We start from the raw sequence: 25137 nt of genomic DNA, 5'->3' as shown, positions 1-25137 counted from the left end.
ATTCGGAATTAAGAAATCTTTGGCAATGTTGTAGAAATTAAAAAAAAGTGTTTCTATTCGAATCTGTTATATTTGGTAGACAAAAGTAGCCTACTTTTCATCGCTCTGAATGACAGGAAAACAAGCTAGTTTCACGACGAAATTTCGAAAAGATATTTGTTTTACATATTTATTCAATGATGTAGAAATGTGTTGTGCTTCATAAATTGTTGCTGAAATACAGTTCAATAAAACTCAATAAAATAATCATTTTCTGATTGTCAAAAGTCTTATACAATCCAGGCAAGATTACCGTCATCAGGGGTGCCATTTGATTTGGGGGTGCAATGCAATAAAATAAAGTACAGTGGACTCTCTTGTTGTCGATATTGGAGGGACCGTCGAGAGCGGGAGTTATCAAATTATAGAACGAAAAATCAAAGCAATCTATTTGAAGGGACTTAAAATTTTATTGACAGCTGGAGCAATACAGCAATTCCCCACGAAAACAGCATGGAAAAAGTGCTCGGATCGGGCTCAAAATTTTTCTGGGGGTTCCCTGTCTGAAATAATTAGACCCGTATTTTTTGTTTGTCCATTAGGGTGACCTACGCCGTGTTAGAGTGATCTGAAAATGGCCATTTTCGTCGATTTTCGCAAAAACCACTTTTTTGAAAAATCATAACTCCTCGCCATTCCAACCGATTTCAACTGTCTTATACGCAAATGAAAGGTGATAAGTTGGCCTTTCAAAGAAAATAATAAGAAGTTTTAAAAATCTAGCCTAACATATGAAAAGGGCGTATGAAACATTAAAATGCCGTTTTGACGGTGTCTGGACCAAAGATCCTATGCCTGAAAATTTACGTAACATACTAAAAAATAAGGGGGAGTTCTTTAAAGGGTTTTTGAAAATAAAATCCGTATTTTTCGACGCGCCGCGCGCAAAAACGGAAAAATGACAAAATCGACAAAAAATATTTTTTTTTCCACTAAAAGTACGATAACTTTCAAATTTCAGCGATGACCTATACATGTCTGGTTATCAAAAGTTGCGTCTTTTAAATACGAAATTTGTTGAGCCCGATCCGAGCTTTTTTGTTATTTCCTATGCTGTTTTCGTGGGGAATTTCTGAATATTTTTATCTAGAAGAACGACAGCCAGAGAGTCGACTGTATATAAAATTGCAATAACGAGCCAAAATTTCAATATTTCAAAGCAAAAGGCACAGAAAAAGCATTAAACAGCAGTGCTGCCGGTTTGCATTCATCAGTTTTCAAAAAATTTGACAAAAAAAACTTTTTGCGGCGAAAATTCTAAAAAAAATTAGAATATTTTTGAATTAATTCAAACATGTTAAAAATGATAAACGCACGGGAATGCATTTTAGATTGTTTTCAGCTGATGGCACTCAAAATTACACTGATTTTTTTAGGTTTAATAGAAAATTGATGCCTTCTTCACTATTTGCCAACAATTGGTAAACACGAATTTCATCTAGTTTTTATGTCCATAATAAAAATTACATAAATATCACTTAAGTGATATTAACTTGAGACAGAGTTGCCAGATCTTCAATGTTTATGATTCATTGGAAAGGTCTTTTGATGTTTAATATACTTTGAGTTGTTTTTTGTCACTTTTTATACATAACTTTTGAATTACTTATCGAAACATCAACAATTCGATAGCGTAGTATGGTACCACAAATCAAGTCGAATGTGACCGGTTTGATCAAAATTGGTTCAGTAAGCGCTGAGCAAACTATGTAACAATTTTGTTGAAATGCATTGCAAAATATTTGCATCGGCCTTATTTATGAAAAAAAAACTAAACTAAATTTGTACTATAAAATTAATTTACAAGTCACTTCAAATTCACAGTTTTCACAGTGCACTACTCAAATCATAATTGCCACTCAATTGCATCAAATTCCAGCCTGCTTCGACGTGCCCGACGTCAATCTAATTACAACTGTTGATGCGCTTTGCCAGTGTTTCATTAATTCGCACTCGATTTTCCCACCACAAATTAGTTTCCATTAGTTTTAATTGGGAAATATGGGAATGAATTGTGAATCCACTTGGCCGCACCCCTCAGCCAGTTTAATGACAAACAATCGACCGCAGCTCTAACTAACAGTCGGCACAGTATTGTATTGACACAATGTTTAAAACACAATCCATTAGAGTGGACCACGACTTTGGCTTAGTCGCTTGGCAACCAAAAAAATCATGACTTTTTTCTTTTCGGTTAAAAAATGAGACATTGACATAACCAGGAAAAATACACAAACTTGTGATGCATAACAGCTTCGCTGCCGCCGCCGCACTTCCAAACCAATTAAAGTCCAATGGGCAAGCAATCCATCTCCATCACAAGTGGATTCCAGTTCAGTGGCAACGAAAAGTGACTGGCAGCCCTGCCCGTGGTCCACCACGCCAAGCAGTCCAAAAGCAGCTGTGTGAATGATTTAAAACCATTCTCCTCCAGCCGCTCTGGAAACAATGAATGACGCGTTTTTTCGCCTACTTGTCTTTTCTAGGACGGCGGTTGAGCTTTTCCGTTCTGCCTCTCTCTCACTCTAGAGGTTTGTATTAATTCCGCTTTTCTGGGCTTATTTTTTTGTTTTGTTTCTCGGCGTGTGTACGCGAAAGATTGGCCCGGCAAAATATTGAAACTAAAGATAAACAGAGCAGCTTCCAGCACGGTAATGAAAGAACCGCCCGAAATTTTGCAGAGTTGTGCACGGGGGTGGCTTTGGACACCCTGAAAATGTGTTATTATTTTAGTCAAAATTGCTCCACTTTACAGTGCCCTCTTCTGGGAGGCCATATTTCCTGCAACTCATGGTTCCCCTTCGTCGAAAGACGCCCGTTTCGACGAAAGCCGATAACGATTATTTTTACGCCACTTTTTTCGCCAACCCTCGAAACGTCAAGTCATCATTTATTAACCGATGCTCAGCAGCCACTCACCGGCCATCATCAGTCGGATGATCGGATCAGAGGAGGCCGGGAAAAAGTTGAGCAAAAATGCTCATTTCCCGCGAAATCCACCCCCAACAGCCCAGTAAAGTAGGCTACTGCGATGACCCTGCAATCCGCACACTTTAACCGCGTTCCCCTTCCCACTTTCCCCTTCGTTCCAGCAGCAGCTGCCTCGTTGACCGCAAGTACCGTTCCCGTGGAAAATGAAACCGGCTTTTGGCCGCCACCCTGCTCCTCGTCCTCCTCGTCCAGCGTGGTGCCCGGGCCAAAATCCGTCAACTGCATGAATCCGCCGTATAGAATGCCTCCGCAACCGCTCGGGACGTCGTATGGTGTTGTCCAGAATGACCATCCCATCCCCGGAACGGCCTCCGCAGTAGCTCCCGACCATCACCAGCAACTTCAACTCCATCAGCAACATCACCAGCAACAACAGCAACAGCATCAACAACAGCAGCAAGTTCTCAGTCCACCCCTGCGAACGCATTCCAGCAAATTTCCGGTGAGCTTTTCTTTCTTCTCTCTTTAATCCACGAATCCACCGAAAAAATGAATTCGCACTTAATCGCGTTTTTATCGCTCTTTTCCCTCTGGGTGAATATAGATTGAGCGCGAACTGGTTCTGTCCTCGAGCAATAAGAACAACGCCAAAATTCCGTTGATGCAAGATAACCGAAACACGAGCATTCCCGCGCTGCTGAACCGTTCGTCCGTTTCGTCGGCCGTCGGGCCGGATTTGCCCACCAAGCAGACGCAGGCATGGGTGAGTGGAATTTGGAATGATTAAGTTTTAGGCATTTGGTGAGCTTTTGGTGGTCATAGTAGGCTTAGTAAAAGAAACCATTAGTTTTGACATAATCTGGTAAGATCAGCCTAAACGTCATACAACAAATACGTGCAGTATATAATACGAGTCCAACTGTACAACCAATGAGTACTAAATTGATTTGTACTAAATCAGATCATTTTATTACAAGAATCTTCAATAATGAACCTTGGGACTGAGACAGTCTTTGGTATCCTGTTTGGATATGTGTTGATCAATATAATTATCTGTTTATGAGACGTTTCGTCAGCATTAAGAAAGTCGAAGCAAACAAATTCCCATTAAGGGTACACAGCAACCAAAGAAGTTGTTGTCTTCTTATTCCAAAATTGTTAAACTTACGGACCCATACCTGAAATAATTTGATTATTTAAATTAACAAATTTTGTTATAATTTATGGAAATAGTAGCTTAGGGGATGAATAAAAAATAAATCGATAGTTCCCGTAGTTTTGAAGATACTAAAATGTCTGTAACAATAATCTGGGTGCAAAAGCTCTGGTTGACGTGCACCGTTAAAAAGAAAATTTGAAGCAAAAATATTATCTTCTTAATTTTAATGAAAGATCCTGCCAAAAAAGCACAAACTTCATCATCACTTGATCTACCAAACAGATTATATTAATTACTCTATCTTCGCTTAAACTTTCAATACTTTTCATAAAATTTATTGAACCCGCTTCCGGAAACGCAATCATGATTCAACCACATTTCCCGGGAATTTACTCAAGTTTAAAGCTTACCGGCCCACCGAAATTTGCCTCTGAAAAGGATTACCCTGAAAAGCTCTTCCGCAAACACATGTACGTCGGCAACCGAAGTAGGCCGAGCATAAAAAGTCATGAAAATTCAATCACGAGCGCCAATCAAACCAAGCTCGCCTGCTACGTGGCCTGAAACTTGAAATATTCCCAAACAAACCCCCCGCACCTTCCCCTTTACGGCCTACTACTTTCTTTTGGGAAAATATTTCCCCGATTTCCACCCCGCAACCCCCCACCCATTGATGAGCGCAACAAGCGGAAATTTTTGCGCGCTTTTCTGATGGAATTTCCTACATTTTGCGCCTTCTCCGGGCAGCATCCCTCGCGCGAGAGGGATCGAGCTATCGATTTTCCATCATCAAAGCTCACACTCTTAGGCGAAAAGAGGCCTCCCTTTCGCCGCTGCAAACAATTAGGCGCTCCCGCACTTGGAAAAACAAAACAGAATCCTTTTTCAGGTCGAGCGCCTCGAAGGTCCTTCTTTTCGAGACGCGTTTGATTTCGCTGTTCAAAATTTGCGAAGATGTGAAGAGGCGCTCCCTCGTGACCAACTCTGTGAGCAAAAGAAAGGATACGGGTCCAGCCAAGGTGAAAATTGGCTGATAAGGACACTTGGCACCGATTTTTCGCCCGTTTTTCCCCGGCAAGGTGCGCGCAACCATTAGAACTAATGTTATTGGTTCCGATTTGAAAGGGTTACACTTTGAAAGGAAAAGGAAATTTTGCACATTTGGAAGCGGGACTGATTCACCTAAAAGCAGCGATACATTAAAATTTAAAATGATGATCACTTTTTCAAAGTCAGAGCATTCTTTGATCACTCTTCCAAAGCTTGTTTTAGTTTTGCCTGATTGAATTTGCTGCCGTTTGAGCGAAAAACGTCGCCTACTACGCGTCTTTCGTCGCCAGCAAACTTTCAAATAAAATTGCAAAATTCCTTCTAATTTCATTACCATGTTCGGAAGATGGGGGGTGTTGGTATTTATGCTCTCGGAAATAGCATTACTTGTCGTAAGGCGTCCCCATAAAGGCTTGCGTGTGAATCATTTCGCACTGGTGTTTGGGAGGGATTTTTATGGCTCCGATCGGTTCGTCATTTTATTTTTCGACCGAAATCTTTTCTTATACAATGCTCGAACAACAACAGCCGAAAAAATAAAAATAAACCGTGGGGGCACATCGTAAAAGTCTTGATACGAATCTCGTTGAAGTGCGTGTTTTATGCTACTGTTTATGGGCTGTTTTCCTCAGGTTCAATGGTTGGCTAAGGTGAAGAAAAAACAGACAGCCAGGCAATTTCGGTATTGTTATTGAAGTCATTATGTAAGTGCAGGTGAGGTGTGCGCCGACCATGCTTTTTTTCTTAAGATTAAAGTAATTCTGGCTCTTCTTAACCGCTTTAAAAGCTTACTAGGGCTAGCAAATCTTAACATGATGGTCCAATTTGGTTAGAATTGAGCTGTCGAATATGAACTCTATACACGACAAAAGAAAGTGGGGTCAAATTCTCATCAGTGAACATTGTCCACAAAAAATCAAAACTCAAACTTAAGTTTTTGTCTCTTGGCAATATTAGGCTCGGCCATATTTGGTGAGGGTGGTGGCAAAAAATACATGATTACAGTTAGGAACAGCCATTTTTTTATAAATATCTAAGAACTCATGAACATATTTGGCTCAAAGTATTTCGTGTATTCCGATCAGTGGTCTCAAAATATTTAGTAAAAAGGACTTTCAAGTGTTTGAGGTTTTAGAAATAGGAATATAAATGTAAAACATAATTTTTTTTAAATATACAGTGGTCTCTCTCGTTGTCGATATTGCGGGAGCGGGAGATATCAAATTATAGAATCAAAAATCAAAGCATGCTTCTTGAAGGGCCTGAAAAATTTATTGACACCTGGAGCAATATTGATATCAAGAAGATCGACAGCCAGAGAGTCGAAACGGAATCATCATTCAGAGTTGTTTTATCTTTCGATTAATTTAGAAACACTATAAAAAATAATGAGTTTATTTTTAATCAACGTGATTGCTGTAAATTTCATTTGTTATTGATTGCTTGAAAAAAAAACTTAAATTACAAGCTTGCTAATAATTTTCCCTTTCTTCCCCCTCTCCAGAACCAGGCCCAAATTGAGGTCATCCACTCGTCCATCACCGGCACCATCCCGCGGAACGCGGTTCGCCTCCCAGAAGACATCACTGCCCTCGCCGAGCGCGAAGGCCTCCAGGGCAAGGACAAGGAAACGGTCAAAAAGTCCGTCTCGAAGAACTACCACAAGCTGAAGGACCTCATTTCGTCCAAGTTCAAGAAGGAAAACGGCACCGACGAAGGTCCCGGCGACGAGTTGAACAACGTTTCGACGATGCTGCACCAGCAACAACAGCAAAATAGTTTGGGGTCATCGTTCCTGATGGGGGGCGATGGCCAGGGTGGTGGGGGGAACAATTTGAACCATGCCCAGTCGAATATCAACTTGTGGAGTTCGAATGCACGTGGAGATTCTCCACTGTACTATCACAAGAAGTTTGCCGATCCGGCCGATGGCTACAACGGGGACTCGCTCAGTGGCTTCCGGAATTTAAAGGCCATGTCCCAACCGGTGCTGAACACGGCCAGCAACCAGAACTATCAGATGACCCCTCCGCAGATGGACGGAACGGACAGTGACGACGGAGGATTCCGGTCGCAACAGAACCAAGCCCGGATCAACATCCAGACTCCGGTTCAGCAGCACAACCGGCAGCTGCAGCAGAACTACGTCCATAACTACCGTCACAACCACCCGCAGGGTGGTGGTCAGCAGCAGTCCCAAATGACTCCACAAATGACTCCTCAAAACTATCAACAAACTCCACAAAGTAGACACAAGATCCTAACGGAATACTCCGACGGACATTCCTCACTCCAACACCAACAACAACAACAACAACAAATTCCACACGGAAGTGGCCACACCACGATCAACATTGGCGAAAACTCCAACTACAACAGTCACGACCAAAAGGGAGACCCGAAACGGATGACCAACGGAACCAACAACAACACGGTGGTCCAGATTGCGTCGGATGCGTCGTCCTCCCACGTGGTGGTCCAGACGACGAGCACGACAACGACGACGACGACCAAGCAGATTGACTCCATCTCCAGTTCGGACTACGATCGCAACGGGAACCACAGCTCGAATGTGGACTCGGGCCGTGGAAGTGCGGCGTACTCGAGTGGAACCAGGAAGGGACCGGGTCCGGGAGGGATGGTGGGGTCCACTGCGGTGGTCAGCATGAGTATGCTGGAGCAGGCCGAGCGGAACAGGAGCAAGTCGGAGTCGGAGTGGGTGAGTTATTTTTGTTTTTTGTTTTTTGAGATTCTTTTGGGGGTTATTTTAGTTTACCGAGCCCGATAAATACGACGAGAGATGCAAAAATCAAGTTTGAAAAGTGAAAATATTCAGTTACTGTTAATTTTGAGGATGAAAAATACGCCGTTTCGTCACTCGAGATTGATAACAAAATTGTTTCATAACGGAATTGAAAACAAAAAAAAATTATGTTCAACCAAAAATAAGGCCGATGCAAATATTTTTTAAAGTTTTTGTACCACGGCTCTGGCCGGTGTCGAGTTGTTGTGCAACTATCTGTTTTAAAAAAATGTAAGATTTGACAAAAAATTACAATACAATATGAATATCAAAGGATCTAGATTGTTCATACACTTCGAAAAAAAAATGTTTTTATTCATGAAATGGGTATCAAATGATCAAAAATTTGATAGAAATAATTTTTAAGTGCTCAAAATTTTCGCAAAACTGCGTAATTGAAAAAAAAAATACTAAAAAATTCAGTTTTACTAAATGGGTACTCAAAATGTTCACAAAACTACGCATTTTCGAAAAAAATACTCATTTTTTTTTAATATGAGTATCAAATGATCAGGATTTTTGTACATTTCGATAGCAATAATATTTTGTTTTGAAAATACAAATATATTTCACAAAACTACGTATTTTTTGGAAATATTCAAAATATCTTTTTTTATTTCGATAGTAATAATATGCTTTTAAATATTCTAAATTTTCACAAAACTACGTATTTTCCTAAAAAAGACTCGGTTTTGTAAAAAAATATGAGTATTTAAAAAAAAACATTGCCATAGATTTCCGGTCATTTGTTACCCACATTGTAAAATACTGGAATGCTTAGTATGTTTTTCGAAAATACGTAGTACGATTTTTTTTCGTTGCCTTTTTTTATTGTTAAGCTTTAGGATGATCCCTAAAGTACTCTAAAATGATTTAGAATTTTTTAATTCAAGATGGCGACCAATAAGGTGGTGATCAAGGGGCTGGAAACTCTAATATTACTTAAGAATATTGAGTATACTAACGATATTCCAGTATACTTGTTAGTATACTAACCGAAAAGAAATAATCTGTTAGTATATTAAGATACTCTTAGTATATTGGTTAGTATACTGGCGATATGTAAAGAAAATAATAAGTATACTAACATATATTTTGATATACTGGTTAACATGATATTTATAGCTCTAAGAGTTTCCAACCCCTTGGTGGTGAGAAAATGTTAAAAAATGGATTTTTTTTAATTTGATAGGCAACTATTCAAATTTGACTAAAATAAGGTCGCAGAACTCGTATTTGATGTTAAAAGAGAAAAAAAATGATTTTGTTCGTGATTCGATTATCCGAAGTCCCATACAAACCTTCGGATAATCGAACTCCGGATAATCGAAACTTCGGGTAATCGAGGCTTCGGATAATCGAGTCTGGACTGCATTAAAAAAATGGAATGACTGTTCGGAACACCTACAAACTCGTACACTTTTGTGGTGATTTCTGATTTGTCCATACGATGCAAAATGCATCTTTTCAACCAATCCTACTTTGACTTTGTTTAGGCCTTACTCTGCCTAAAAGTAATTCTTTTTAACAAAAAACTGCATTTCATGACATTTTAAAGACTTTTTTTATTAAGAGCATCAAGACCCACAACACTGCCTCCAAATTTCCTGTTTCATAATTGTTGGATGTTATTACACACCCCACAACTGAGGGGTACATGAATTTAACTAATATTTTCGTAAAAAAATAATATATCGTTCAATTCATAAAAGCTTAACAAAGCATGTTTCAATGGGAGCAGCCTGAGAAAGAATTACAGAAAAAAAAAACTTTTTTTCTTGCGAACTTTCATCACCCACAAAAGAGAGAAGAGGCGAAACAAGCAAAAAATCGTACCCGAACTTTTCGAAGAAAATCAATCAGTAGAAGATTTTTTGGGAATCTCATTGTTAGCGCAAGCATTGGATTATTTTGTTTACAAACATTGTTTTTCTACGAAAAGTACCAAACTTTTTCAACATGTGACGTTAGACCTGCAAGTGTTGTGGTGAAATCGATGTTCCGCCGAATAGTTCAGAAGATGACTTTTATATTTTCATTTTACCAATCTTTCGTGCGTGACAGAGGAGAGCCTTGTTCGCTTTAGTTTTTTCTTGATAAGCGTTAAAAGATTTTCTTACGAAGAATATTTTTCCATCGCTGGTTTCAGCGCTTAAAATCATTATTTTTTCAAATGTAAGAAAAAAGTGTTCCGAATTTGTGGATTTCAAGAGTCAATGTTTTACTTCAAAAACTATGATAAAAATCGTTTAAATTTATAGTAGTCGACACATCGTTCGAAAAATCACTAGATTTTTTTTAAATGAAGCTTAAAGCGAATAATTATGTTTAATAATTGATTTTCTTGGAATTTTTAGCATCACCTGTTGGAAATATACATTATATATTGAAACGCATCTCAAACACTATGAATTTAAAAAAAATCACCTTCCACAGATCGACGTTGTAGACGCCGAACTGCGCAACATCCTCGAGCCCGGCATGAAGGGCATGATGATCCGTCCGGAGAGTACCATGTCGGAGAGTGCCTCGTCCATGTCTCCTCCGTTGCCACCGCTCTCACCGGACGGCGGAATCTCGTATCACACAACACCCGCCGGCAATGGAAACGGCCACAACGGTCACAACATCAAATCGGGTCAGCTGAGAAACCAGTCCAAAATCCAGGAGTATGGAACGGACACGTATAATAGGGCGAGTAAGAACCCACAGCCGATTGGTCCGTCCAAGGGTCATCCGTCGAACAACACGATCCAGAACTACATGCACAACCTGAAGCTGTCTTCGAGCAGTAAGAAGCACGAGCAGAACCTGCTCAAGAAGCATCGTAAGATTAACCTAGATTTCTTGGATTTCTCCATTGACTAACCAAATTCGTCCATTTCAGTATTTGGCCTCGACACGGACGGCGCCTCGGTAACGAACACGACTCGCTCGCTCGACCTGGAATCCCTGCTGGGAGGTCCCTGGGACGCGGGTCAATCGGTGAGCGAGTCGGAAACGGACGGCGGCCTGCAGCAGATCCGGAACCAGCTCGAGGGTCTCGAGTCGATGTACAGCGAGGTGCTCAAAATGCTCGGCAATCGGATGGCCACCGGCGGCGATCAGGGTCACCACCAGCGGAGTGGCATGGCCAATCGTCGGCGTCGTCACGGATCACTGTCCTCGCTGCCTTCCAGTTCGGTCAGTGGGCGACCAATCCGGGACCGTCGACGGCCGGACGAGCGGCGCAAGGTGCGGGACATTCGCGGGATCAACAAGCGCTTTCAACGGCTCGAGTCGCACGTGGTCACGCTGGCCCGGAGTGTGGCCCATTTGTCGTCGGAGATGCGCTCGCAGCACGTCGTTTCGCAGGAGCTGGAGGAGATCCGGAACGATATGGCCCTGCTGCGGTCACAGTCGATGCACCACATTCCGTTGAACGCGAGTGGGGCAACGACGGGGGGTGCGGCGAACACGAGCGGATCGAAGGAGCCCATGAATTTGACGAATCCCAGGAGGGTCAAGAAGTTGACCAAGTTCTTTGGGGAGGATCCACCGTTGATGAAACTGTTTTTGAAGAAGCTGGGTTATGAGGTGAGTGGAGAATTTTTAATACCTTTCTGATATTTTTTTTTTTTTCAAGACTGCTTGCATTTTTTTTAAAGAGGAATCTGCAACTTTGATTCTAAAATATTTGACAATAATATTTTAGTGTTTCACATAACTTTTTAAAGATTTTTTTTCATTTTGGGCTTAAAATATTTTGTCTTAAACTTAAAAATTTATTTAGACCTATGTTTTTTTATAGTTGTAGAGATTTTAACAATGTTTCTTTTCGTATTTTTTCCCTTTAAACATAAAAATCAACAACGAGATGACCGGTTTTATTGAACATAAAAAAACGCAAAATACACAGTTAAATGGCAAATGGGTAATTCTCCGCCAACTCACACAGCAGTTGCCCCGACCCCTCTTCGATTTGCGTGAAACTTTGTCCTAAGGGGTAACTTTTGTCCCTGATCACGAATCCGAGGTCCGTTTTTTGATATCTCGTGACGAAGGGGCGGTACGACCCCTTCCATTTTTGAACATGCAAAAAAGAGGTGTTTTTCAATAATTTGCAGCCTGAAACGGTGATGAGATAGAAATTTGGTGTCAAAGGGACTTTAATGTAAAATTAGACGCCCGATTTGATGGCGTACTCAGAATTCCGAAAAAACGTATTTTTCATCGAAAAAAACACTAAAAAAGTTTTAAAAATTCTCCCATTTGTCGTTACTCGACTGTAAAAAATTTTGGAACATGTCATTTTATGGGAAATTTAATGTACTTTTCGAATCTTCATTGACCCAGAAGGGTTATTTTTTCATTAAGAACAAAATTTTTCATTTTAAAATTTCGTGTTTTTTCTAACTTTGCAGGGTTATTTTTAGAGTGTAACAATGTTCTACAAAGTTGTAGAGCAGACAATTACAAAAAATTTGATATATAGACATAAGGGATTTGCTTATAAACATCACGAGTTATCGCGATTTTACGAAAAAAAGTTTTGAAAAAGTTGGTCGTCATCGATCATGGCCGTTCATGGTCACCCGCGACAGACACGGATGACAAAACAAAGAGAAACGCAAAAAGTAACTTTTTCAAAAACTTTTTTGTAATTGCCTGCTCTACAACTTTGTTGAACATTGTTACACTCTAAAAAATAACCCTGCAATGTTAGAAAAAACACGAAATTTTAAAATGAAAAATTTTGTTCTAAATGAAAAAATGACCCTTCTGGGTCAATGTAGATTCGAAAAGTACATTAAATTTCCCTTAAAATGACATGTTCCAAAAATTTTTACAGTCGAGTAACGGAAAATGGGAGAATTTTTAAAACTTTTTTAGTGTTTTTTTCAATGAAAAATACGTTTTTTCGGAATTCTGAGTACGCCATCAAATCGGACGTCTAATTTTACTTAAAAGTCCCTTTGACACCAAATTTCTATCTCATCACCGTTTCAGGCTACAAATTTTTGAAAAACACCTCTTTTTTCGCATGTTCAAAAATGGAAGGGGTCGTACCGCCCCTCCGTCACGAGATATCAAAAAACGGACCTCGGATTCGTGATCAGGGGCAAAAGTTACCCCTTAGGACAAAGTTTCACGCAAATCGAAGAGGGGTCGGGGCAACTTTTCCCGATTTCGTGTGAGTTGGTAGAGAATTACCCAAATATTAAACCAACTCATTTGAACAAGGGTTTTCTACGTATTCGCAGAGCGACTTTTCTTTGTAAAGTTATATTTCATGCATTTCCTGTATCATCATTTTGTTCATACATTTCGATTTTTGGAAAGACTTAAAATTCACAAAACTACGTATTTTCGAAAAAATACTATTTTTTTGTTTTATTCCAATATGGATTGGGAATTTGTCATAAATTTTTATTATAGTATTTTTTTAAATACTCAAAATTTTCACAAAACAACGTACTTTTAAAAAATTTGAGTCTTTTTAACGATATAAGTATTAAGTTGTAATATGGTTGTATGGAAATAAAAAAAGTTGTTCCAATTTAATTCCATTTTTTTGTACCATTTGGAGTACTAAACAGTTCCCTAAAATTTTGGAGCGATTGGTTAAATCCTACTCTTTGCAAAGCGATTAAATTTTGTATGGGAATTATTATAGAAAATGCATTTTTTTAAATTGATATTTCAAGAATCCGCGTTTTTTTATATATTAAGAGTAGATTCTTATTCGGTTGCTCTGGGTTGTGCTGGAATGTGCTCTACAAACTTGCTTTTAATTATGGATACAGCGTTTTCAAAACTGAAAGCGTGGTTTTTGCTCGAAAGAAATATTTTTTTTAATAATTTTTTACAAAACTACGTATTTTTCAAAAAGGACTATTTTTTTAGTTTTGACAATATGGGTATTAAATGATTGGGAATGTTTCATACTAATCAATAAAAATAAAACATTCCGAAAAAATCATTGAATACCCAAATTTCAAAAAACCAAAATTAACATTTTCCAAAATACATGCCGTTTTTCGACAAAATGTAGTTTTGTGGAAACTATTGTTTTTACAACTTTTTCCAAAATGCGTGGTTTTGAGAAAATTTTGAGTATTTAAAAAAAAGTATTTTGGATATTTTTTTTAAATTTTGAGTATTTTGAAAAAAATATACAAATGATAATCCCATAAGCTCTGTACTTTAGTTAAGCATTCCCCGATTATGAATACCCCTTAGATATGCGATGCTAAACCGAGGCATAACTCTAAACTCTCTAAACAGTTTCGTTTCTGGAATCAGTTTTAAAGTAGTTACCTTTTTCGATTAAATATACCGTTTTAAAGTTGAAATATTTTCAAAATTTGTAAATAAATCCTTACATTGTTAAACGCTTTTTTGAAATGTTAAATTAAATTTGATTTTTTAAATATTAATTATTTCAAGAGATTAAAAAATTTCACCGAGATTTCTTTTATCAACCATAAAAATCGGAAATTAATGAAGGCTTGCTCTTTCTGAACTTCCACTATTTTTTATTTGAAAACATGATTTAACTGCTGCAAATTTATTCTGGAATTCATCCTAAGTATTTTTTGTTGGATTATAAATAATGCCTTCTTATATTAGAGCAGTTCTCTAGGATTTCGGTCATTCGATTTTTTTTGTATTTTTTTATCCGACTGAAACTTTTTTGGTGCCTTCGGTATGCCCAAAGAAGCCATTTTGCATCATTAGTTTGTCCATATAATTTTCCATACAAATTTGGCAGCTGTCCATACAAAAATGATGTATGAAAATTCAAAAATCTGTATCTTTTGAAGGAATTTTTTGATCGATTTGGTGTCTTCGGCAAAGTTGTAGGTATGGATACGGACTACACTAGAAAAAAATAATACACGGTAAAAAAAATTTGGTGATTTTTTTATTTAACTTTTTGTCACTAAAACTTGATTTACAAAAAAACACTATTTTTATTTTTTTTTATTTTTTGATATGTTTTAGAGGACATAAAATGCCAACTTTTCAGAAATTTCCAGGTTCGCAATTCGCAATTCGCAATTTTCAGTGTAAGAACGGGCCTTGACCGATCTTATGCACCAGGTTCCCGACGAACACGCACTGCCCTTACACCTACATCTCACCCTTGCTCTGAGTCAGTACGAGCAGCACGCTAGAACACGCTTTGAGTGTTCGTGCCAGGCATGCACACCTTCTTTTCCGGTTACGCATTTTAACTCGGCCGGGGGTGGTACATTACGTAGGGTTTGATGTAAGTATAAGCGCCTAACCATTTATAGTGTGCCTATCAATTTTCATTAAAGCAAGTACTGTTTTATTTTTAGTTTGAATTCAAAAACTAATTGTTATTTACTGTGTATTGTTTTCTCCTGAAATCTCCCCTATTGTTGAGTCGTGTTTATCTGTTGCTATTTCTTTTGTCGCGGTGTTTTGTTACAATATTTTGGTCCTAAGCATTTTAGAAAAGTTTTTCAAAAGTACAATAGTAATATTTGTGTTAATCCATTAACCATTCCATAAATTGAGTAAGGGCTCAAACCTCACTTGTTTGAAAAAAGGGTGAAGATTGTAAACAATAGACAGTTAAAGAGAATATATTTTATAAAAAAATCAAGAATCAATAGTAAGAGAATGTTGATTTTATTTTAAAGAATAAAAATGAGAAGCTGTATGTAGTAGATATAAAATTAGACAATAGTTAATAAATAGAGATAAAAAACAAGCGTAGATTAAAGTAATGATAACTTATAGGATAGATAAAGAATTATTTAAATAAATAAATTCGCAATAAAATCAAAAGAGAAAAGACTAATGATAAATAGACTTGATATTAATAGTACATTGAGGAAAAGTATTTTTTAAGGAAAAACACAAAGTTTGTTAAAGCAGTATCAATTGGTAAAAAAGAGTGGAAAAGCTTTGAGAGACAAGAGAATCAAAAGTAAGTAAAATCAAAATCAAATGATGGATATTAAATAGAAGAATCAATAAAGAAGTGAGAATCAGTAGAGCAAAATAAAAATAGGAGATAGGTGGTAGCTGAGAATGAAGAGAAGAGAAACCCCTTTGTGCGATGTTTCAGGTACATCCACAGCAGTTGACTCAACATACTGCGAATCAAAACAATACCGTCTACAATCACAAATTACTTCCCTTTCCCACATTGTTGCGCCCTTTTCTTCTAGCCGTCTCGACTCTGACCCGCGGTGGTCAAAGGTTTACGATCCGTTTCCACAGGCCACCAGCTAGGTCATCATGAAAACCAAGCCAACGTGGAGGTAAGAAAATAGGACACTCGCAAGGAACCAGAGCTATACTGTTCTGATCAAGATAATTCGGATGATCTAACAGAACTACGGATGTAGTTAGTTGCGCTCCTTCCAGGTATTCCTTACGTGGACGTCAACCGAAGAGCACGCAACAAGGTCAGTGCCATTGCATGCTCTTAGGCATCAATCCTTGGCCTGCAACTTTTCAGAAATTTCCAGGTTGTGCAAAAAATCATTGACCGAGTTATGAATTTTTTAATCAATACTGATTTTTTCAAAAAATCAAAATTTTGGTCGTAAAAATTTTTCAACTTCATTTTTCGATGTAAAATTAAATTTGCAATCAAAAAGTACTTTAGTGAAATTTTGATAAAGTGCACCGTTTTCAAGTTATAGCCATATTAGAGTGACTTTTTTGAAAATAGTCGCAGTTTTTCATTTTTTAAAATTAGTGCACATGTTTGCCCAGTTTTGAAAAAAATATTTTTGAAAAGCTGAGAAAATTCTCTATATTGTGCTTATTCGGACTTTGTTGATACGACCTTTAGTTGCTGAGATATTGCAATGCAAAGGTTTAAAAACAGGAAAATTGATGATTTCTAAGTCTCACCCAAACAACCCACCATTTTCTATCGTCAATATCTTAGCAACTAATGGTCCGATTTTCAATGTTAATATATGAAACATTTGTGAAATTTTCCGATCTTTTCGAAAAAAATATTTTCAAAATTTTCAAATCAAGACTAACATTTCAAAAAGGCCAAACATTCAATATTACGCCCTTTTAAAATGTTAGTCTTGATTTGAAAATTTTGAAAATATTTTTTTCGAAAAGATCGGAAAATTTCACAATTGTTTCATATATTAACATTGAAAATCGGACCATTAGTTGCTGAGATATTGACGATAGAAAATGGTGGGTTGTTTGGGTGAAACTTAGAAAACATCAATTTTCCTGTTTTTAAACCTTTGCATTGCAATATCTCAGCAACTAAAGGTCGTATCAACAAAGTCCGAATAAGCAAAATATAGAGAATTTTCTCAGCTTTTCAAAAATATTTTTTTCAAAACTGGGCAAACATGTGCACTAATTTTAAAAAATAAAAAACTGCGACTATTTTCAAAAAAGTCACTTAAATATGGCTATAACTTGAAAACGGTGCACTTTATCAAAATTTCACTAAAGTACTTTTTGATTGCAAATTTGATTTTACATCGAAAAATGAAGTTGAAAAATTTTACGACCAAAATTTCGATTTTTTGAAAAAATCAGTATTGATTAAAAAATTCATAACTCGGTCTATGATTTTTTGCACAACCTGGAAATTTCTGAAAAGTTGGCATTTTATGTCCTCTAAAACATATCAAAAAATAAAAAAAATTAAAAATAGTGTTTTTTTGTAAATCAAGTTTTAGTGATAAAAAGTTAAATAAAAAAATCACCAAATTCTTTTTACCGTGTATTATTTTTTTCCAGTGTAGTCCGTATCCATACCTACAACTTTGCCGAAGACACCAAATCGATCAAAAAATTCCTTCAAAAGATACAGATTTTTGAATTTTCATACATCATTTTTGTATGGACAGCTGCCAAATTTGTATGGAAAATTATATGGACAAACTAATGATGCAAAATGGCTTCTTTGGGCATACCGAAGGCACCAAAAAAGTTTCAGTCGGATTAAAAAATACAAAAATTAAAATTGAAGAAAAAAGACCGATTTCGTAGAGAATTGCTCATTAACAATAAATTTTCCAGATTGTTTTTTGCTTTACCACCTAAAAGTTTATCGACTAAAAAATAGTAATTAAGAATTATGTATATTCATGTGAAAAGAAAATTTTGTAAAATTTTAAAACATCTAAAATTAAAAAAAAATATTTCCAGAAATACGCCTCCATCTTCGAGAACGAACGCGTCGGGATGATCGAGCTGCCGTACCTAGGAGAGGAGAGACTGCAAAAGATGGGCATTCCGCTGGGGCCCCGGCTGCGAATCCTGCAGGAGGCCCAGATATCGCTGTGCCGCGACACCACCCTGTGCATCGTATAGGATAGGCCACATCATCATCGAACAAACGGACAAACCCCGAGCCAAAGAATCAAATCCAGACGACAATCACGCAGAGACTTTACACGAATCATGCTTACTTTTTTGTGCGTACTTAAAACACATTCCAGTGCTGAAGTTTAAATAGTATCGTTTGCTTGAGATGTAATTTTTATTATATTTTTTATTATTTTGAGTACTTAAATACATTCCTTTTTCCGGCTCTCTAATACTCAATTCAGACAAAAAATAAGCAAAAAAACTGTTATAATAAACAATTTTTAATCATTATTATGTAAAACTTTTGTGTGCGTTTAATTATTTCAGAAAGAAATTACAATTTCGACAGTCTGGTTTTGCTCATGGCCTACTTTGAGCCGGTTATCGTTAAACGGAAGTCTGCATCGTATGATTTTTGAAGAGGTCAAAATGGTAAGGGTCAGGTTGTAAATTTCGGTAATTGCTGCTTCTTGAACTTTAAAAAAGTGCTAATAATTCCACACCTTCAGTGTGGTGTCAAAAAACTCAATGAGTTTGTACAACTAAAACGCTCAAATAGAAGACTTTTAATCAGCTCAAAACCGTAAACATTCGAACGAATCTCGGAAAACAAAGTAGCCCGGCCGGCAGCGCAGCTGCCTTGGCTGATAGTGTGCCCACGAGACGATAAGGAACAGTCAAATCAAAGCAGGCTCAGCCGTTCGTTGAAAGTTGACCGTCAGAGTGAAGTTGATCGTGCGCGAAGAAAGATCTTTCTTTTTCTCCCGAAAAATAACACCAATAAAAATGCAACGGTTCGTGATCGCGTTGGTTGGACTGCTGGTGGCCACCGTCGGTGCGGAAGTGGTCGACTTTGGCACCTGCCCCGGAACCAGTGAGTATTGATCCTCAAAATGTCAGACATGTCATTGACTGTTCCCCCTTCTTCTTCCCCCCAGTGAAATGCACCGTCCACGAGGTCCGCATCAGCCCGTGCCCGGAAGCGGCCAAGCAGAAGCCGTGCACCGTGATCAAGGGCAAGAACGCCACGATCGAGTTCGACTACACGCCCGAGTGGGCGTCCCAGGAGGCCAAAGCGAAGGCCTGGTGGACCACTCCGGCCACCGATCTGCCCTTCATCGGGATGGACGAGAAGGCGTGCAAGTTCACCGGATGTCCGATCGCCGCCGGCCAGAAGCAATCCTACTCGTACGAGCTGCCCATCCTGAAGACGTTCCCGACTGTGAGTGTTTTGAACTTTTGAGAGTTGAGAGTTGAAATTTGATAACACGGTTTCATTACTCTTTTTTCATTAACAGAGGGCCTACGACGTCAAGTGGCAGTTGCTGAACGAGGATGGCGAGCAGTGCTGCTTTATCATTCCGATCGTGATCAAGACCAAGCGTGGAAAGGTCTAAGGAGAAGATGGTGAATGTGGGAAAGAAGAGTGAAGAAAGTTTTGATTTTTGCTAACGGATGTTGCTTGTTATATGAAATAAAAATGTTTCACTCAATATTGTAAACGTGTTTTTTTTTCTAATCGTGGTACAAATTATAATTCAGCCGGTCATACCTGTTTAAAAAAAAATAAAGTCATCATCATTAAAAAAGTGCTTTTTAGCATTTGAAGCCGAAAATATCATGATGAAACTTTTGAAAGTAATGAAATACAAATTTTCATTTAAGTGACATAACTTTAAGGATTTTTTTGTTGGTGTTGAGACTTTGGCTTTGTTGAAGTTTTTTATTTTACACGGTCTTTTTGACCATATTATGAATTTATACTCCAAGGAACAAAAACAAATTCAGATCAATAACATGGCTAGAAACTGACTAAGAATCACATCCCAGAAGGATTTTGTTATTTATATATTTCAAATAATCAAATTTCAAAGAATTTTGGGCTTTGAAAATTTCCCATGGCCTAATGCCGATTTGAGTTTTACTCCAGGAATATAGCACAACAAATTTTCATAAATTCTTTTATAATTTTCTTAGAATAAAATAACTGAGGATTTAAGATTTTTTGCATATTTTCAGTTGCACTTGTTCAATTATCGAATAATTGTCATAAAGGCTATCTTTAGAAGTTATTGACTTAAAGTGTGACAACCTTCCAGGGTGTCAACCAAAATCTAACTATGTTCGATGAAGTTTTAAGGCTTTGGTGTCTTCGGCAAAGTTGTAGAGGAGAAACTGATGATGATCTACACGAGAAAAACGCCATTTTTGCAAGAAAAAGCATTTTTTGTGATACCTCAAAAGGTTAGGCCTTCTATGTTCTGAAAAGCTGTTTATAACAAATTACTAACTTTTTTGCGGAAAATGAGTTATAACTATTTTTAAGTAATTTTGAGCATATTTTCAAGTTGGGCTTCATCCATAAAGTACGTCACGATAAAATCAGCCAAAATTTATCCCCCCCCCTTTGTCACGCTTTTCCTATACTTATAACATGCAATGTCACACTTGCTCAGACCCCCCCTCCCCCCTAGAGCGTGACATTCTTAATGGATGACGCCTTGCTATGTTTTCAAAATGGCGCTTTTTGACACAAACGAAGCATCTGAAAGTACACACTTTCAGATGCTTTCGTTTATTTGACGGTTTTTGCCTTCCTCACATTACTGAGGAAAGGCTATAAAATCACTCGAAAAATGAACTTCTCAATTAGACCTCCTAAACCCACCTTCATGTATACCTATCGACTCAGAATCAAGTTTTGAGCAAATGTCTGTGTGTGTGGTGGGATGTTGATCAAAAAATTGTCACTCGATTATCTCGACATTGGCTGAACCGATTTCGTCCGTTTTGGCGTCATTCGATCCGTCTTGGGGTCCCATAAGTCGCTATTAAAAATTATGCAATTTAGTTAAGTACTTCAAAAGTTATGCTAAAAAAACGAATTTAACAAAAGTCCGGAAGATTGTAAAAAGGGTGGTTTGTGTAAGAAAACCCGTCATGCTATACATTTTCAGAAAGGTATTTAAAAGACCTTTCCAACGCGTCCAAGACATTGAAGATCTGACAAATCTATCAAAAGTTATAAGCACTTAAGTGTTATTTATATGCTTTTTGGAGGCCGGATCTCAGATATGTTGATGAAAACGTTGTCCGGATCTCTCGTGCAATCTATCGTTGGATAGGTATTAAAAAGAGCTTTCCAATGCGTCCAAAACATTGAAGATCTGACAACCCTATCAAAAGTTATAAGCACTTAAGTGATATTTACGCACTTTTTCGAGGCCGGATCTCAGATATTTAGAAGAAAATGCTGTTTGGACCTCTCATACGACCTATCGTTGGATAGGTATTCAAAATACCTTTCTAACGCGTCCAAAACTTTGAAGATCTGACAAACCTATCAAAAGTGATAAGCACTTAAGTGATATTAACGCATTTTTTGCATTTTGGATAGCACCATTTAAATGTGAGGAAGGCGCCAACCACCTAAGGGTGGATTAAGTAATGTTTTTTAAAATAAATTTATTTATTTTTTTAAACGGAATCTTAAAAACATTGTATTTTTTAACGAAATCAATGGATAAATTGATTTTTGTTTATAAAAAATAAATTGCATGTGAAAAAAAAATCATTAAACCACAGAATCTCAAAATAAATATGTTTGTGATTGAAATTTTTATGTTGCAGCTACTTGTGTTTTAAAATAAGCAACTTTGCAAAAAAAAAACGTTTCTTAATCCACCATTAGGTGGGTGGTGCCTTCCTCACATTTACAAAGTAATAATGAAAATAAGTTTATGAAAAAAATATATACCTGATACAGACTTTTCCAGAAAACATGCAGACTCTCATTTGAAGCAATATGGCAACCGGGCGTTTCGCATCTGGCGCGACTCTCGCACGTAAACAAAAAGACCCGGCCTTTTGAGGTTATGCAAAAAATCACCCTTTTTTGTATCTACAAAAATCTTTTTCTTGGCATAACTTTTTAAATACTTTACTAAACAAAATAAAATTTAATAGGGTCTTAGGGGACCCCAAGACGAACAGAATAAGGCGGATTCGGCCAAAATCGGTTCAGTCAGTTCTGAGATAATCGTGTGGAAAAAAATCGTGTCTACACACATCCCCACACGGAGAAAAAAGAGTTCCCAAAATCGTGAACAAGCGTTCATGAAAATGAGAACCACGAACAAAGTGTTCAAATTTCATGGTACGTTTTTCAAAATCGTACCATGGAATTTGCACACTTTGTTCGAGGTTCCCATTTTCATGAACGCTTGTTCACGATTTTAAGAACTCTTTTTTCTCCGTGCACAGACAATTTGATTCTGAGGCGATAGGTATACGTGAAGGTATATCTAGGAGGTGTATTTAAGAAGTTCATTTTTCGAGTGATTTTATAGCCTTGCCTCAGTGAGGTGAGGAAGGCAAAACAAGTATCATTACAATTTTGCAAGCCGCTAAAATAAAGATTATATAATTTTTAGTACGGCAATTTGTCTAAGAGGTCTATTCTGTATATTTTTCATGTTAGTTTCCTTAAGAATCAACATAAAGTCATACAATTTTCAATAATTCTGAACTCAATTTTGTTGAAATCAATTGATAGTCTCGAACTTAAAAAAATCACATGATTCAAGAGCAAAATTGCAAACAAGATTATCTCGAAATGAGGATTCAATTTATTTATTAAATCTTCCAATATTAACACTGCTATGATCATCAGATCCTTCCTCGTTTATTCTTGATCACAATTGGAATAATGAAACAACACTGCTCCCCCTTTTCATTAAGAAGCTGCCACTTGACGTCATAAGCTCTCTACAAGGAAAAACGTAAATCAACCTCATACATTAGTTGAATTAAAAATTATATTCTCTCACACTCGGAAAAAGCTTCATAATCGGCAACTCGTACGAATAGGTCTGCTTCCTTCCTGCCACAATCGGACATCCAGTGTATTTGCACGCATCGTTGTCCATCCCGATGAAGGGCAAATCCAAACTTGGCATCGTCCACCATGCCTTGGCGGTGGCCACTTTTGCGTCAAACCCAGCCGTATAGTCAAACGAAATGGTCGCGTTTTGACCCTTCACCAAAACGCATGGTTTGTGTTTGGCCACCTCCGGACACGGATTGACACGGAGCTCGTGGATGGTGCATTTTGCTTGAAAGTGTTATGTTTGTTAATTATTGATTTAAATTTGTCAATTAATTACGATACTTACTAGATTCTGAACAAGATCCAAAATCGACTACTTCACCATTAATCAAGATTGTTAATAGGGTAAAAATTAACGAAAAAAGAATAAAACATGACATTTTTGATTAATTTTATAAGGCTTTTATCACAACTTGCCAACCTTAAACTGATCGAATATTCCATTTTACACCTCACATATAAAGTATTTATCTTGTAACACGCCAAATTTTTATCACTTGTTCAAATAATCTCAAAATTGTACTAGTGTTAGTGAAACATTAATGGTTTTAAAGAGTTGAGTTTTTCAAATTGTATGGTTTTTGACAATTTTTTTTTAAATCACGATTGTATAAAATTATACCGTAGATTAGGCCGATGCAAATATTTAAAAAAGTTTTTGTCCCTCGGCCCTGGCCGAGGTCAAGGGGGAGGCAAAAAAATAAAAAAATATAAAAATTTAAATAACAAGCCATAGTCTTCACATTTAAATGAAAAAAGTGTTTTAAAATGCATTTTACACTAGTTCAGTTGTTTTGCAATCATTAGGTTTCAAAAAATCTAAGATCTGACAAAAACAAAAATTGTATCGAAAAAAAAAGATTTTGCATCGAAAATTTTCAAAAAATATTAAGATTTTTTAATAAACCCAAACATGCTAAAAATGATTTTAAACGCAGGAGAATGTATTTTAATTTGATTTCAGTTGGTTGCACTTGAATGTTCATTGAAATTTTGAAGTTTATTGTAAAAATATTTTTTTTGTCCCCTGATTTTTCGGGCCAATTTTGAAGGGGGGGGGGGGGGGGGGTGACAAAAACTTTTAAAAATATTTGTACCAGCCTTATTTATTAACCAAAAAGGTGACTTTTAATTTATCTTCTTTGCCCAACTGACCTTTTCAGCCAACCGAAAAGTTACGCAATTCTTCCCTCGCAGTCCCTTTTCGCGTTGTGCGTACATTCATTTTAAAGCAGCTTTTTTGTACTCCCTTTCTCGATAAAACAACGAAACAGCTGAGCTCTCGCAACTTTACACACGCTGAACCGAGTTAAACTGTGTGTGTGCTTCATGGCCCCTTTTTAAAGTTAGAAGGGAAAAAAAACGCTCCGAGACCGAGAGGAGCAGAAAAACTGGAACACTAATCTAGATCGCAATTAATTTCAACCTGACTATCAACGCTGCTCCCTCCCTCTTGCCACCACTTTAACGTTCATTTCTGTCCAACTTCATCTGCCGGGCTTACCTTGCTTGTTGTATCCACCTTGCAACGACACCAGCGCGGTCATCGCATGGCACACTGCGATCCGAACCAGATCCACTAACGCGATACAAATTATCACCAGTCGACGTCGCAGCACTAAATGAGCATCTTCTAGTCGTGGTCGTAGCCTACTTTGCACTAAGCGAGAGCAACTTGGTTTTATTATCTTATTTTTTCTAAATAGTTCACAAGTACGATCAAATCGATGGGTGGTTGCTCCTCCTCCCACCAGTGATAAATGAGAATAATGAGATAATGATCTTCTGGTCCAAGTCGGACTCCGAAGTCAATACGATAAGCGGGAACTTTTCGTGACTCGGGTTGTTATTGCGGTGGAAAAGGTGGCATACTTTTGCGGAGAGATGTCTTATCAAAAGGAGGGGGGTTTGTTTTATATACTTTCCACATATAATTTGCATATC

General features: G+C 37.5%; 4 protein-coding genes across 9 annotated transcripts in view; 2 read left to right on the top strand and 2 right to left on the bottom strand.

The window, feature by feature from the left end:
- Positions 1–18607, top strand: part of LOC120423884 (probable cyclin-dependent serine/threonine-protein kinase DDB_G0292550) — a 36399-nt gene extending 17792 nt beyond the window's left edge. Inside the window, exons 1-7 of one of the 4 annotated variants that reach the window (XM_039587856.2) lie at positions 2770–3057; positions 3135–3472; positions 3575–3733; positions 6684–7898; positions 10419–10809; positions 10870–11558; positions 18144–18605. In XM_039587856.2, the coding sequence (XP_039443790.1) occupies positions 3254–3472; positions 3575–3733; positions 6684–7898; positions 10419–10809; positions 10870–11558; positions 18144–18308 (2838 nt within the window). In that variant the 5' untranslated portion in view covers positions 2770–3057; positions 3135–3253 and the 3' untranslated portion in view covers positions 18309–18605. Of the gene's footprint in view, positions 1–2769; positions 3058–3131; positions 3473–3574; positions 3734–6683; positions 7899–10418; positions 10810–10869; positions 11559–18143 lie in introns of those variants that run through there. The other 3 variants (XM_039587854.2, XM_039587855.2, XM_052707457.1) reach the window with 3 other exon arrangements.
- LOC120423885 (neuroglobin-like) overlaps positions 1–24866 on the bottom strand; it is a 109202-nt gene extending 84336 nt beyond the window's left edge. For all 3 annotated transcript variants that reach the window (XM_039587857.2, XM_039587858.2, XM_039587859.2), the window contains exon 1: positions 24698–24866. The gene's annotated coding sequence lies outside the window, so the exon portion shown is untranslated. The remainder of the gene's footprint in view (positions 1–24697) is intronic.
- Positions 19005–19798, top strand: LOC120423887 (ecdysteroid-regulated 16 kDa protein-like). Its single transcript, XM_039587861.2, has 3 exons — positions 19005–19179; positions 19244–19527; positions 19604–19798. Exons 1-3 carry the CDS (start codon positions 19092–19094, stop codon positions 19700–19702), a joined length of 471 nt encoding a protein of 156 aa, XP_039443795.1. The 5' UTR covers positions 19005–19091; the 3' UTR covers positions 19703–19798.
- On the bottom strand, positions 22707–24740 carry LOC120423899 (MD-2-related lipid-recognition protein-like). The gene is made up of 3 exons (XM_052707102.1): positions 24698–24740; positions 23135–23424; positions 22707–23072 (listed from the first exon to the last, which is right to left on the bottom strand). Exons 1-3 carry the CDS (start codon positions 24738–24740, stop codon positions 22974–22976), a joined length of 432 nt encoding a protein of 143 aa, XP_052563062.1. The 3' UTR covers positions 22707–22973.
- Positions 24867–25137: the final 271 nt, after the last annotated feature.

Source organism: Culex pipiens, chromosome 2, assembly GCF_016801865.2.
Source record: "Culex pipiens pallens isolate TS chromosome 2, TS_CPP_V2, whole genome shotgun sequence".
In the NCBI taxonomy this organism is placed as follows: domain Eukaryota; kingdom Metazoa; phylum Arthropoda; class Insecta; order Diptera; family Culicidae; genus Culex; species Culex pipiens.
This window is presented reverse-complemented; position numbering and strand designations above follow the sequence as displayed.